The sequence below is a fragment of the Carassius auratus genome, chromosome 39 (assembly GCF_003368295.1).
Source record: "Carassius auratus strain Wakin chromosome 39, ASM336829v1, whole genome shotgun sequence".
Taxonomy (NCBI): Eukaryota; Metazoa; Chordata; class Actinopteri; order Cypriniformes; family Cyprinidae; genus Carassius; species Carassius auratus.
The window spans coordinates 3,165,944-3,180,583 of record NC_039281.1 but is presented as its reverse complement, the minus strand read 5'-3'; the positions used below and the strand labels follow the sequence as shown (position 1 = coordinate 3,180,583).

Below are 14,640 nucleotides of genomic sequence, written 5' to 3'. Positions count from 1 at the left end.
ACAAGGGTGTACATTTCAAATTATGTTTATTCAAAATGTACATCTTTATCGTACAGCAAAATACACATGGCCTCGAATCACACATCATGATAGAAAATATATTTTTATGCAGTTTTTACATGGAACCTGGTTTAATTTTACAGCCAATATGGTAAAAACCGCACAAATGTTCAAGTCATAATCACTGAAATGTTAATGAAACTGTGCGTAGTAGTTCTGACATCCTCTCATTCACATTCATCTGCTCTGTAGTGCCGAGATATTTTACAGTATATTTAAAGCACATTTAAATGATACGGTTTGTGTTAGAGGCGGAGAGAAAGACCAAGTGCAAAACCACACGGTAACAGGAAATACAGTATGTTTGCTGATGCATGTCTGCAGTGCTACAGGAAGTCCTCAAGTAGATGAGAAATATTAGCATTGAGAATTACAGTAATTGTGATATTCAACACTAAACCAGGTGTTCCTGTGGCTCAGTGGTAGAACATTGCGTTATCAGCACAAAAGGTTGTGGGTTCAAGTCCCAGGGAACACATACACTGGTAAAAAAATAAAATGTGTAGCTTTGGATAAAAATGTCAGCCTAATGCATAAATGTAAAATTCCTCAAGGGTGGAAAACACGGATGCAAGCTGAAAATTTAGGGGGTTTTCTTCTTAATGATCAGAGGTCCAACATTATCGCCGGTTTCCTCATTGTGTTTGGTGTGCGCGCCGTCACAGTAGGGAAACTGTCCAGGGAACAAACAAATACAATTCACAACCACACATGATGATCTTTCAGACAGTATGATGTCGACATTTTTAACAATATGAAAGCTATTCTTATGATTACTCTACAAAAAAAAAATCATTAAATATTTTACAATCAAAAGAAACGCGTTCCACATCCTGAAGGGGGCGTTTTTACGATTATACTAAAAAGATCTTACTTGCTAAATAAGTATCAACTATATCAGATGACACAAGACATGAAGAAGGTTGAGTATAGCAGAATTTCTTTTAGCAGTGTTTTCATCTTGTTACTAATTTAGAGGCCTTTGAATTCACGTATCAAATTTACTGCTGATACATGATTCTTTATATGGATAAAAACGATTCATACAGATGAGCTACAATCAGACTAGCGGGATCATCCAGCACAGGTATAAAGAATCAACACGCCATCCTATTAACATGAACTCAATCACATGATCCATGAGGAGGCTTCACTCACTTTCTTGGACCTCCAGCAGCGGCAGTAGACAGCCTTGTTGCCGATGTCCTCCATGTCGAAGCTGTGGACTACTTTGGGGCTGTCTTTGTTGATTGTCATGTTGACCCTGCTCTTGGGGCTGCTCTGTGAACTGAAGTAGCGCGTCAGCAGGTAGGTGCTCAGAGCCACGGCCGCTGCAATGGGAACGATGGTGGTCAGCTGATCTGCAAATGTACACATGAGGAGGCGCTCGTTTCTGAGAGGGCCGAATAACTGCATTTAGCTTATACAGCTTTTAGTGCACTATAAAACACATGCAGTACAGAATAAAGGTGTTTATTGATATTATAGAGCAGGGATGAGCACCTTTAATAATGACGAAGGCCAGTACTTTTTCTCCTTTATATCAAGGGGCTAGATTACAAATTCACATCCACACACCTTTTACACCGTCGTACTCATTTTCCCTCTTAATGAAGGAAATCAGAGTATAATTTAGTTTGTTTTAAAAGATTTTATTAATTATGAAACTTGTGCAGTTATGCAAATTAAAACTGGAAATTTAGTTGTCAGTTGACACCAATATTACCCCAACAAGCCAATGTAAACATCTCAATTGCATGGTCTTTAAATTTGCAACAAACGTATAGAAAAAAATTGAAATAAAGACCTTTAAAGAACTTTTAAGACCTGCACAAAATAAAATAAATACCATATGAGTGAGGTAGGGAAATGTCCAAGGTAACATATTAAACTCTTAAAATGATTGTAAAAAGCATGATTTACAGTTCAGATACACGTTTTCACAAAAACAAAATGTTTTAAAAATGATAAACTTCACATTTCAGTCTTTAAACAAGTTTTAAAATAAGAGATGAGCCAAGAGATTTTTCGTATTAATTTTAAACAATTATTTTGAATCAATTATATTAATTAAAGAAACTATAAATATCTTAGTGTCTTAATTGTTTAGACTTTTATAATTATTAGCATTAGCTTCTTGTCGATCCATCGGTTCACATTTAAAAACATGGGTCTATTTTCACATTGGTCTGAACAAAAACAGCAGACGGCTGATTGAAAATGTACACTCGTTCTCTTCATTGCCTTAAAATGCGATGCATTTAAATGGAAGACTTTTTAAGGACCCAAGGCTTAGTATAAGCAATCACGCATCATGTTCTGGAAATAAATCGTGAGACTTTTTGCAGATATCTCATGAGAGGCCACGGAAACCTTTCCAATATAATTTAAATATGAATAATATTTATATAATATGGTAGTAAAACAAAAATTAGCAGTGATATTTGTTATTTTGTTATTTGAGTTTGTACAGCACTTACCATTTATTTTTTTATCCCTTAGTTAGAAGCACCACAAAATTAAATTCTGTTTTAAATCTTTTATAGGGACTACTGAACAGACATTCAGAAGTTGATTTTAAAATGCAAAGTATTGAAAATAAAAGCTCTGTAAACCAGTTCTACAGGCAGTTGTGGTCTTCATGCTCACTTGAACACTTGGAACAAACAGAAAATACATCATACAAGTAGTCAAGTGGTCAAGTGAGGGGTTAAGGCTAGAAAGAATACAGCTGTGGCTACTGTGCATGCGCAAATAGCATAATTTGATAACGCACTGAACAACAAGAAAAACTGAATTTGCGTTATTGTAAGATTTAGGTTTAGGGTTGGGGTAGGAGTAGACGTTAATAAAACACAATCTCATAGGTATCTATTGTTAACTATTGGTAAATCCAAGGAATACATCATGTCAGACTGTAAATCCTGGTCAGATGAGAAGGATTCACTCTTAACTAATCATAGTATGATAACAAATCTTTGACAAAATCACTTGATCACTGACATCTCGACATGACATATTATAAAGCTAGATTAAACGGTTTTATAGTTCAGCTGCAAACGTATTTAACATGTTTTTTAGTTGTGAATGTGGACGAATCGTACATACCGATTCGGTTCAAATGATTCGTTTAAAAGATCCTACTCAAAATAACTATTCGTTCATTCATTGCTGTTTCTCGTTATGAAAACAATCGAGTTTATCAAGCTCATGATATATCGCATAACAAATGAGACAGAGCGACATTGCAACAATATGCAGCTTTATTACCTACTAATACACCGCATTCATTCATATAATCTAAAAGGAATACAGTAACGTTACTCAGAAATACAACACAGAATCAAACATGCTGACAAATATGTGTTGATCCTTTCTGAAATTCCTAGACAGCCATCGTTCAAGGTTGCCATCGGATTTATATTAAAATAAAACACCACTCTTACCTTTAGAAACCTTAAAACCCGGTATAATCCCCGGTTTAGTCAGAGCTGAAAACCCTGGCACTTGAGATGCCATGACAGAAGGGTAGTTTGGACTTCAAATTAAAAGGGCACCACAAGGTCTGAGACGTTGCTGAACCCGAGTGGCGCCGTGACTGCGGAAACTCTGCGTGATTGTGTCACTAGATATCTGACCAATGGCTGGACAGCGCTGTTCACGCGCACTGCTAGTTCAGATTCCTGTAAAAATGGGGCCCAGATCCCTCCTTAGTGTGCAGCTGGCAGTTTGGTAGTGAGGGATTTTGTTATAGACCAGTGATCCTCAAATCTGGCTCGCGAGATCCAGTTTCCTGCAGAGTTTAGCTCCAACTCTAATTAAACACACCTGCCTGTGATTTTCTAATGATCCTGAAGACATCGATTAGCAAACTCATGCGTGTTTGATTAGGGTTAGAGCTAAACTTCGCAGGAAAGTATATCTCGCGAGCCAGATTTGAGGATCACCCTTATAGACTTTTCATCCCTGATATTTAAATGTTATGTAATATTAAAGGTTACATCTATGCTCTTAAAAGAACTTTCACTTTAACCCGACTCAAAACATTTTAGTTAAAATAAAAATAGTAAAAATGGTCTCCAATCTATGGACAACCGAAGTATGAAAAAAACTTGGTAAATGATAGAAATAAATTCATATATTTTGAAATAGCCCATATAACACTTCATGACTTTATGAAATATTAACAAACTGCACATGGGGCATTAAATTAATCCAGTCATTTTAAGTGCTTTGGTCCTCCACACCAAACTGGGGAAAAAGCTCCTATAAAAGGTTTGTCTAGCTACAACTTGCTGCTCAAAAATCCATCGCAACTTGCTTGCTAAAGTACAGTAATTGTGACAGTGGCTATCGCGAGGCACACATTAAGCAGTCATTGCACATTTAATACACTTTTTCTATTAAAAAAAAAAAAAAAGTCAGTTGGCCAAGCAGAAGAGATCTGTGCAATTTTTCATTTTCAAAAGCGCTTTCAAAAAGACTTGAAATTAAATGGTTTGCAACAATACATGCATCACCTTTTTAAACACTAGGAAAAACCATGCAGACACAAAGCATTTCAGACTTTAGTAATCATTTTATTACACAGTTTTAATCAACACACAAAGCTCAACGAGCCTGTCAGGAAATTAAATATACAGAAGTTTGTCTGAGGAGCTTGTGTCCTCTCACCCAGGGACCCAATCGATTCTGGCTGAACCATGTTAGCATCTAATTCAACAAGAGCAGGAAAAAGAAGAAGAAAAAAGCAACCTAAGAGTTACAATGGTGATTTGGGGGAGAAAGAGAGAGAGAAATGAAACAAAAACAAAAAACAGTAGGACACATGTTATAGAGACGGTTTTAAATAACTGGTCCGAAATCCTCCATGTGGTGAACGTTTGAGAAGTTGGTCATGGCTAAGGAAAGGGGTAGAGACTGTCTTCGCAATGACAAATGGAAACAAAATATATATATATTCATAGTTTTCAAGTCCATTAGAATACTTCGGAGGAGAGGACAGGAGGTCCATTTTCCTTTAACTACTATGATTTTAAAAGAATTTGTTATAGATTTTATACAAAAAGATAGCCAGCATACCCCTCCCTTCTCTGCAATAAAGAAAAAGAGAGAGAGAGAAAGAAAAAAAAAAAACTTCCTGATCCAATGTACAGTTGGAAGCCCAGGAAATGGAAATGAAAAAGTAAACTGTAAAAAACATATCCCTCTATGTCCAGGCTATCACAAATTGCAGGGAGAAAACAAAATATAGCCCTCCCTTCCCAGTTCTTAAAAACAACAAGGAATGCTTTTAGAGCCATAAACATCTTCTACAGCAAAACTGATACGGACTGATCCTAAGCAGCGGGTACGTCGCTATAGCAACGGAGAAGATAAAGCAGGAACTGTGGAGTGGAAGTTTGAGTTGGGGAAGGAAAAGGGGCTACAGTTGTGGTTGGAGTATGTACACCATGGCAGCAGAAGGCTAAAAGTGGGGGGAGGTGCTCTGGTGAGGGGAGGCGTGGCTTAAAGAAAGCACTCCAATGGAAACCAACAAGATCGTTTTTTTTTCTTAAGCTTTTTTTTCTTCTTTTTTTTTTTAATCTTTTGAACGTTCGAAATCTCCCCTAATCTTAAGATGGAGAGGTGTAATTTTTCTCCCATCATGATTCTAACTCCAAAACTACATTGCATACTTTTGTGTCCATTCCCGAGCTATTCTGTTGTACCTGTGAAGGAAAAGAAATAAAAACATTACCATCACATCAATAAAGAACCATTTTGGTTCCCCAATGAACCGGTCTTAAGATATATTTTTTTTCTTGTGTGAAGATTTAAAAAAATATAAAAAAACTTTCCACTATATAAAGAATCTTTTATGCAACATAAAGGTTCCACAGATGCTAAAGTTTCTTCATGGAACCACAGATGCCAAGAACTCTTATTTAAGTTTAATAGGTAATGCAAACTTTGCAAAGAGTAAGGAAAAAAAATTGGAAGATGGGGGGGTTAAAATTATATTGGAATTAAATATCAGTGTGGGAAAGTAAATCGTGCCTTCTGACACGGTCAATAGCCCTCTTCATGTATTAAGGGAAACTTGGAAAAAGTTGGGCATCGACCAGCAATTTACAATTTATTATAAAGGAACTCTTCAGTATTCCCTTGAGTTCTTACAAGGTCCGGCCCTCGGCCTCAATTGCGTTTTCCACCCACATTTGCTAATAACAGTAGTTTAAAACAATAAGAATCTAACAGGAGTTGGCATTAAATTACCTTATCATAATCATAATCAATTTCAAGTTCAATTTATTACACCCAGCTCAGTCTGGTTTAGATAAAATAAAACACTGTTGCACGCTGAGCTATTGAAGCCTAGTTTTTGGAATTGCAGCTGATAACATTTTCACATTGTCTCCATGCAAGTCAGCTTCAAAGCTCAGCAACAATAAAAGTAAATTATTCACTAAACAGGTCTTCAGGGTGTCAAATACAGTTTTGCCAGGGAAAAAGAAAGTTGACAAATCTCAAAACGGGAAACTGCATAGACAATAACTTCGCTAATAATGCTAAATTAGCTGATGAATGACTGCATGACAGCACCTGTGGAAAAGCATTGGGGCAAACACAGTGTGCAGTACTGATCTAGTGCATAAGAGGACACTTACTTTTCCCTGTCAGTCTTGTAAATGCGGGCGATCTCAGGTACTAAGGGGTCGTCCGGATTGGGGTCACACAGCAGAGAGCAGATAGACAGGAGAACTGAAAGACAAGATAAGAATATTAAATCTAGAAAATTCAACTTAAAATAAAACAAACAAAAACAAAAGCAACAACATTCTTATTTTAACAGACACTCATTTCTTAATCAAAATATTTGAACACACCAGTAATTTGTTATAAGCAGCTCAAATACACATGAATAAAAAAAGTAATCGATGTAGTCAGAAATAACACTCAAACACTAAAATGCCTTTAACAATCACTAAACGTGAATAACTGCCATTTAATCAGATTCAGATCAAGAATCTGGTGTAAAACATAAAATATTTCGGTTTGAATTTATTGCCATAAATCTTTCTATTTCATGGCACATACATAAGGCCCTATGATTTCCGTGATGCAGAAAATGCAGAATCCAGTCATAAATGCAGAATGTCATGGAATTTGTCAAATTTATGAATTAAAGTATGTCATTACACTTAAGTAAAATCCCAATATCACCTAGTATCTGTAAATATTAAGCCGCAAATGTCGATTTAATATGCATGTTCTGCTTGTCTCTGTTAATGAATGTCAAAGACGCGCGGTTTCGTTTACTACACACATACTGAAGCACGCGTGATACTTGCGGTGATTTCAGCGACTGTCGTCTAACTAAATGATGACATAAACATCTCCAGAACTGCTCGGAGATTCACTTCATGTGCATTTGACCGTTTGATTGGAGTAAAACTAGCGTCATATCACATACACCGAACCGTAAAGGTATTCACGGCAACCCATCAAAGTAAATGCGGTTTGATTGTGCCCATTATGGTTTTTCAGTAGAATGTACATAGCCTACTACTACTAAAATTAAAAACATTTACTTCATGTTTTAATTTTGTTACTAAATCCTCTTAGTTTGCCAAACAAAGTTTGATTAATTTTCAATAATTAAAAGATAAAAATAATTAGACACACAGTGTGTCTATGCGTAGGCTACAGTGTAGGTCAAGACTTTGTTAAAGAGCATAATAGGACCCCTTTAAGGTCAGACAATTCTGCACATGACAACTTTACAAGATTTTTTTGTTGAATTTTTTACAAATTTCAATACAAAGCAGGATTCTGGGTACTACATTAAAGTAGTTTTTACCGCACTTGAGCATTCAAACATAAGTGAGCTTTTTTTTTGTTTCTACACTAAATTTTGTGGGTAACTGGGGATGCACGATTATGCCAAAAAAAAAAAAATCATGATTATTTTGGGTCAATATTGTAATTACGATTATTTAACACTTATGAGGTGCCCATATAACCATTATATGAGTGATTTATTTAAAGAAGGTGATGGTATCAAATGTATTTTCTGTAAATAAGGTTGCTATGACATCTACACTGTAGAGACCAGTGGAATTTCAAATAAACAAAAAGTCCTTAAAATTAATTCACCTGTCAGTAATAAAAAAAAAAGCAAAGTACAAATGCAATAGAATAAAGAAAATACAAATGAAACAAACTGCTTTATGCTAGTCTCAAGCAGTTTATAGCCTACTACAGAAATGAATAATTAAAATAAAATAAAACCGCAGTTTTCACTAAGAATTAAACTTGTGTGTTTCTTAAAGCTACAGAAGTCCTTCACTCAAGAGCAGTGTGATTATGAATTTGTCTTATGTTGTTTGATTAATAAGCAGTCGCAGCATGGATCCAAATGACTTTTACACGTGTATTTTCATTCTGAACTCTGTGTTCATTACATGGCAGATGAAGGCATATATGAATAAATCACCAAATGCAGCATTTTTGCGTGTATTTGACCATTTAGGCATCCACCTTGAGCTAAAAGATTACTTTAAATGTTCATGTTCAGTCCAGTCTCTGAGAGAGGAGCACGTCAAGTTCTCTTTCATGCTTTTAAAAACATGAATAATTATACTTCGATAAATCAAGCACATCCCATTTTGCAAATGTCATGTTCCATGATATTACTGATTTGCATGGGAAATTGGGCTTTTATGGAGAAATGAGCAGCGCTGCAAAAGGGGGCGGAATGGGGCACAATAATCATTTAATCTCAATTAATGCATTTACATAACCGTTGTGAGGCCAAAATCGAACCGTTTTTTCTCGATAAATTGCACAACCCTAGGGGTACGTAATAAATATTATCCGATAATTACTGCGCATCTCATCAGTAAAGCCGGTTATGTAGTCAGCGGCAAATTCCATCAGGTGTGATTTCACATAGAGCAGCTGTTACTACACAGAGCCGTTGTTAACTGACTAGCTGCGCAAATAAACGCTGATGAACGTGGATTTGCACACCTAGACAGTTAACAACGGCTCAGTGAAGTAACAGCTGCTCTATGTGAAATCACACACCTGATGGAATTTACAGCTGATTAGGGAACCGGCTTCACTGACAAGACGGCTTTAATTATCGGACGATATTTATCGCGCACCCCTACATTACATGACAACCCTATGGGTAACCCAATAAAATCCTGAATAAAAACCCATACATGCTACACCATGGGATCATACAGACTGAGGCTAAGAAACTGGAATGAATTGCTGTAAAACAATGTTTGAGAACAGAATTGTACCTTTGGAGATGGTGAGTGCTGGTGACCACTGTGACCTCAGAATATCAAGACAAATGCTGCCATTGCTGTTGATATTTGGGTGATAGATTCTTGTGGTAAATGCAACCTGAGAAAGGAGCGACACAAAAATAAGCATGCAAATCACAACCTTTACAGGCTTAACAAAATTACAGCCAACTCTAGAACAGTTTCTAATTACTGAATATTGTGATCCAAACACTGGCTTCCTTCAAACGCTTTCCTTAATTCAACAATAGGATTCTCTGCATTCTACAACTGCATATGACGTACAGTCATAAGATGAATTATTTGACTATATGGTGGGAGGAAAAACATTTCCTTATGTCATGACAGAAAGTACAGGTTGGTAAAAGGAGGATTCAAAGCAACAAATAATTAAGCAGCACCTGAGAATAACCAAAACACCTGAGAAGCTGTGCCCGAGTCAAACAGGTGTAGATATTACTGACCTTTGGCGGTTTGAAGGGGTAATCTGTGGGAAAGTGTATGGTCAAGAAGAACACTCCGCCCTGGTAAGGACTATCATTCTGTAGGGTAAACAAGTTTAATTACTATGAATTACATATAAAAATATATACATCACAATTCAATAACTCAAAATGATCTACATTTACTAAATATTTCAAGACACCAACGTGCTTTAAGTTCCAGAGATTCCTGTAATGTTACAGGCCAATATAGAAGAAACAAAAAGTAAATACTTACTGGTCCCATTATTGTGGCCTGCCAATGAAACACTGAAACAAGACAAATGTCAGAGAAAGGCTTTATCAGTCTCACCATGTTCATTGTATTCTTAAAAGTCTTTTTAAACCTCAAAGAGGTATATTTCTCGATTGCAAGCTTAGAAATAACTCTTGTCAGAATTAAAAGAGCCCATTGAGGAATACAGTATTAAATATGATGAAGCAAATTTGGGTACAATTATGTTGTCATATTTCAGTCATGTCTCTGAGGCACTAAGTGGGTCAGGTGGTTGCACGAGTCAGTTTAATAGTGGTGACTCTTTTGAGGGAAGCTATATATGCTGTTTGTCGGTTTAGACAATCCATCGTCTTGAGATAGAGCTTCATACTTAATATTGATGAGCACCATCGATCACAGGACACAAACACCGCAAGACAGGAAAAAGCACCTCTGACAGCATGTCTGAAGCCATTATGACATTCAGTTCCTATAAGTTCTGTATACACAAGACACCAAGAAAAACTGATTCTATTGATTTAACTTAACATGCTAGTAATAATAAAATCATATCTATGCTTTATAGACTCCACTGTTTAAAAAGTCAACACAAAGGTGGTGACTAGTTCTTAAACCACAGATATTTCTCCTCAAACTTAACATACATACATGAGAGGCTTCTACTATAATGTAACTATTTGTATGTGTGCGGTCTTTGTGAAACATACACATATAAACAAAGACTCATTTTTAACGCAAAGCAAGTAAAAACATGGCAGGCTTTGAATGAATTGGCTCATGAAAAGTGGTCTGCACATTAAAATGTGGTCGATAAGGAAGATCTGAGAAAGAAGGGATCTGGCTTCACCCTAAGTTTTTTTTTCTTCTGTGGAGAATACGCTGCACTGATTAACTGTTCACAACAAGAACAGTAATATGGATTTTGGACAGTTAATGCTATCAAAGGCTTACATCCCACCCTCCCAAAAAATAATTAATAATTGTTGCACTTTTCCCCCCAGATATAAAATTGCTTATAACTTTGTTATGCTATATTATGACCTAGATACAATCTTTTCATAAACTTGTTATTTTAAAACAGCACAGTTTTATTTGAAGTTATTGATAATAGGCCTCATCGATTAGAGCTGAAAAAAAAAACCCACCTTATTTGGGGATAATTGGCATACACCCAAAAACGGATGCATTTAAGATCAGTTCAATGAGGCCTACGACCAATCAGTTTCAAAAAGAAATTAAAAACCTGAGCTAATTGAAAGAAAACAATTTGACAAAAGGAATCCTAAATTTGATGATAATATAGCATAAGAGATTTACAAGCATTTTTTAAAAGGCCGTCATATTTTAACAAACATCAAACTAGGTAAAGGTTTTTCAGCACAGCACAAGTGTTAAAAGTAAGTTTAAGTTTGGTAACACAATCAAAGCTGAGACTAACGATGATTATCTGTAAAATACGTGTAACTCAAATTTGAAGTTACACTGGTGGGCAAAGCGAGTTACTTACTATCATCCCCTACTGGGCCCGCTGAACACTGAGCAGGTGGGTCACGGCCCAAATCATGCAGCTCCTGCAACACACCACAAACAAAATTGCAGTTTAAAAACAGTTCATCTATCATGACTTGAAGACCAGCAGGTAATGCTCTGCATCCCCGGTCCAGACCCCTTCCTGAAACACCTGCAGTGTCTGCTGCTTCCAATGAAGCGCACCAAAATAAAACAGAGAAACTGATACAGAAACTTAATACTCCAAATATCTGTGCATTTGATAAAGTTACAGAGAAATAGACAGAACAAAAGCAATGGATGGATAATTTAAAGAATAAAGAGTTCAATATCAAATCAGACACATAGCAGTCTGTGTAATGGACTTATTGCTGCTGTAATGACAGAGAGGTGACCACTGCTTATATAACTCAGATTTTTCCGGGTTAGTCCGTTCTGCTAAACCCCAAGATTATTAAATCGTTAAAATTGTAAGAAAAGCACAAAGAAGGGTCTGAAATGTGAATATGAATGCTTTGGACCACGTCCATAAAGCCATTTGCTTGCGCCACGAGCTAACTTCAAATCTCCAAGTACAAAACGTAAGAGTTTGGCTATAAAAATTAAACAAATCTACTAAAAGGACTAAACATTTAGATCGTGGCGAGCACAAAAAGACATACAATATGAACACCACCAATATATTATGAAAATGATGTAAAACATCAATGCGATTATAAACTGAGTCCAGGTGCCTCTACCGGAGCGGTAGCCAGTTAACAACACAAAACAGCACGAAATAAAGACATGTAATATAATAATAATACACACTAATATTTAAGTAGTAAAAAGAGTCAAGTCAAGAAGCTATGGTGGATACAAATGTGTGTTCAAGGTTTCCAAATGGGCCTTAGCATTGGTGGCAACGAGGGGTTAGCATGCTAACACGTTATCGTGATCTTACATTAATCCTCAAGTAAAACCATTTCAACCCGACTTCAATATCAAACGACTTTATGTTTCAGTTTGAGATAATAAAAAAACAGAGGGGAAATACAAAATCAGTGACCGAATACACATTTATTTATCAAATCACGCACAGTTCGACGGAGGATCGCTAGCCGTCGTGCTAACCGTTAGCCCGAGCCGAACCGTCGAACCGGGGTGTTTTACTACACTTGTCACCCCACGAAATGCCACACTTAACAGGCGTAACTTCTCAATAACATCTCTTAAATCGCCTTTCCGGCGTAAATGAGGAAGGATGGTGCGTTTTCGGTGCGGAACAGGGTTAATGGCGCCCGTGACTTCCTTCTCTTACCTTGTGGATTCTTTTCAGAGCCATTGTTGTGCTGTTACTGCTGTCAAAAACACACAAAACCAGCCTTTTAATCGACTAAAACAGCGTTTCTTCAACTTCGACGCGACCGACCCCTCCGGTGTCTTAATAAGGTACGCCTTGGGGTAATAATTCAGTCGGTGTTCAGTGTGTGACGGAGCCGGTTGGTGTAATTTGAAGGCGAAACTGAAAGGTGGTGCTGGTAGCGGTTCGATCCTTCCTCCTGCAGCAGCGGGCAGCGAACAGCTACCGCATCACGCACACTGCGCAGCTCTAATCAGATCCTTCCGCCAATGGACGCAGTCGACGGAGACAGATTGCGCGCCGACCCCAGTTACTAGATAGTGCTGTAGTGAAACACGAAACTGATGCAATAGCATCGCCAGAATGGCGGATCGCGCTCAGTAGTTACTTCAACGCTTTTTGAGCCCAAATGAAAGCCTGTTAAACGCTTCTCTTTGGAGCCGACAAACGAGTAGATGATAAGCTCAGAGTGGAAAGAACTAGGAGGATATAATAATGATATGTGGAGATGTTTATTGTACGTGGTGTTCATGCGACTCATTTTCATATGCATATGAACAAAACGGTTAATATAATTTTTACCATGAATGGCAATAACATATTTAAACCCTCGTTCAGAGGAAGTTTCACCAATGCGGAGGGATATTTGACAAATTGATGGTTTATCGCGGCAAGAAACGAGATTATCGTCCATAGATAAAAGAATGTGTCTACTTAAAATATATTTAAACCTAATTATTTTACCATGCCACATTAATCTGTATGCACTTTACAAGTATGTTTTTTGTTTTGTTTAATCATATATATATATATATATAAAACCTGCTTTTGTTCTCATTTCTAATATTTGATTGTCCTAACAATTAATAACACATTTTTTAGGCTGCTTCTGTATGATCCTCACATAATCGTGATTATACAAATCAAAAAAGATCAAACTATCAGCCTTTATTCCTAAAATACCTTGTTTCATTGTGATATCTTTATCCCATTGCACAGGTACATGCCCTCTACTACACCATTCACACAATCACATTCACTGAAAAGAGCTTCCTTTAGGCCTATATGGTGGAATAGAACAGGACAGTGGGTTCAAAGGAAATTGTTAATGGTACAACACTAAATATTGCTGATTATTAACGCATGACCACAAAATAGTGCAAACTAGAGAGTGATTAAAGCATAAAATATCAAAATGGACCAGGTGGTATATTTAAAACGCACTGTGTTGTTGTGGTAGCATGGAAACGTGATTCTTTGATAGCTTGCTATTGAATGCTTATGTACGCGGTACTCTGTTATTTAAAAAATAATAATACTAATAACATTGTATTGCCATGGTACATGTTCAGAAGTCAATGGTATTACCATGGGTGGGATGTAGTGCCCAAAAACAATGGAAAACATGAATTATTTTGTACTTACGTTAATGAAACAGCATTACAAAATAGTATTTGTACAATTTTTGGTTGGACACATAGATAGATAGATAGATAGATAGATAGATAGATAGATAGATAGATAGATAGATAGATAGATAGATAGATAGATAGATAGATAGATAGATAGATAGATAGATAGATAGATGATTGTTTTGCAACATTCACGCCGCATTCTGTACGTCTTGAAGCATTGAAAAGACTGACATCAATAAAGCAGCAACAAGGCCTGGGTAAGCGCGAGCTCTCTCTTATCTCGTGCACAGGG

The 14,640-nt window shown here is 36.7% G+C and overlaps 2 protein-coding genes across 3 annotated transcripts; both read right to left on the bottom strand.

Moving 5' to 3' along the window:
- Positions 1-9: 9 nt before the first annotated feature.
- LOC113057690 (CDGSH iron-sulfur domain-containing protein 1-like) lies at positions 10-3,694 on the bottom strand. Of its 2 annotated transcripts, none has more exons than XM_026225162.1 (3): positions 3,507-3,694; positions 1,219-1,391; positions 10-733 (listed from the first exon to the last, which is right to left on the bottom strand). In XM_026225162.1, the coding sequence occupies exons 1-3, from the start codon at positions 3,577-3,579 to the stop codon at positions 644-646; spliced, it is 336 nt and encodes a 111-aa protein (XP_026080947.1). In that variant the 5' UTR covers positions 3,580-3,694; the 3' UTR covers positions 10-643. The 2 variants fall into 2 exon arrangements, with proteins under 2 accessions (XP_026080947.1, XP_026080946.1); XM_026225161.1 differs by having other exon boundaries at positions 1,219-1,421; positions 3,507-3,689.
- Positions 3,695-4,619: 925 nt separating this feature from the next.
- Positions 4,620-13,176, bottom strand: LOC113057689 (ubiquitin-conjugating enzyme E2 D2). Its single transcript, XM_026225160.1, has 7 exons — positions 12,892-13,176; positions 11,590-11,653; positions 10,083-10,114; positions 9,827-9,904; positions 9,357-9,462; positions 6,711-6,804; positions 4,620-5,771 (listed from the first exon to the last, which is right to left on the bottom strand). Exons 1-7 carry the CDS (start codon positions 12,913-12,915, stop codon positions 5,726-5,728), a joined length of 444 nt encoding a protein of 147 aa, XP_026080945.1. The 5' UTR covers positions 12,916-13,176; the 3' UTR covers positions 4,620-5,725.
- Between the last annotated feature and the right edge of the window lie 1,464 nt (positions 13,177-14,640).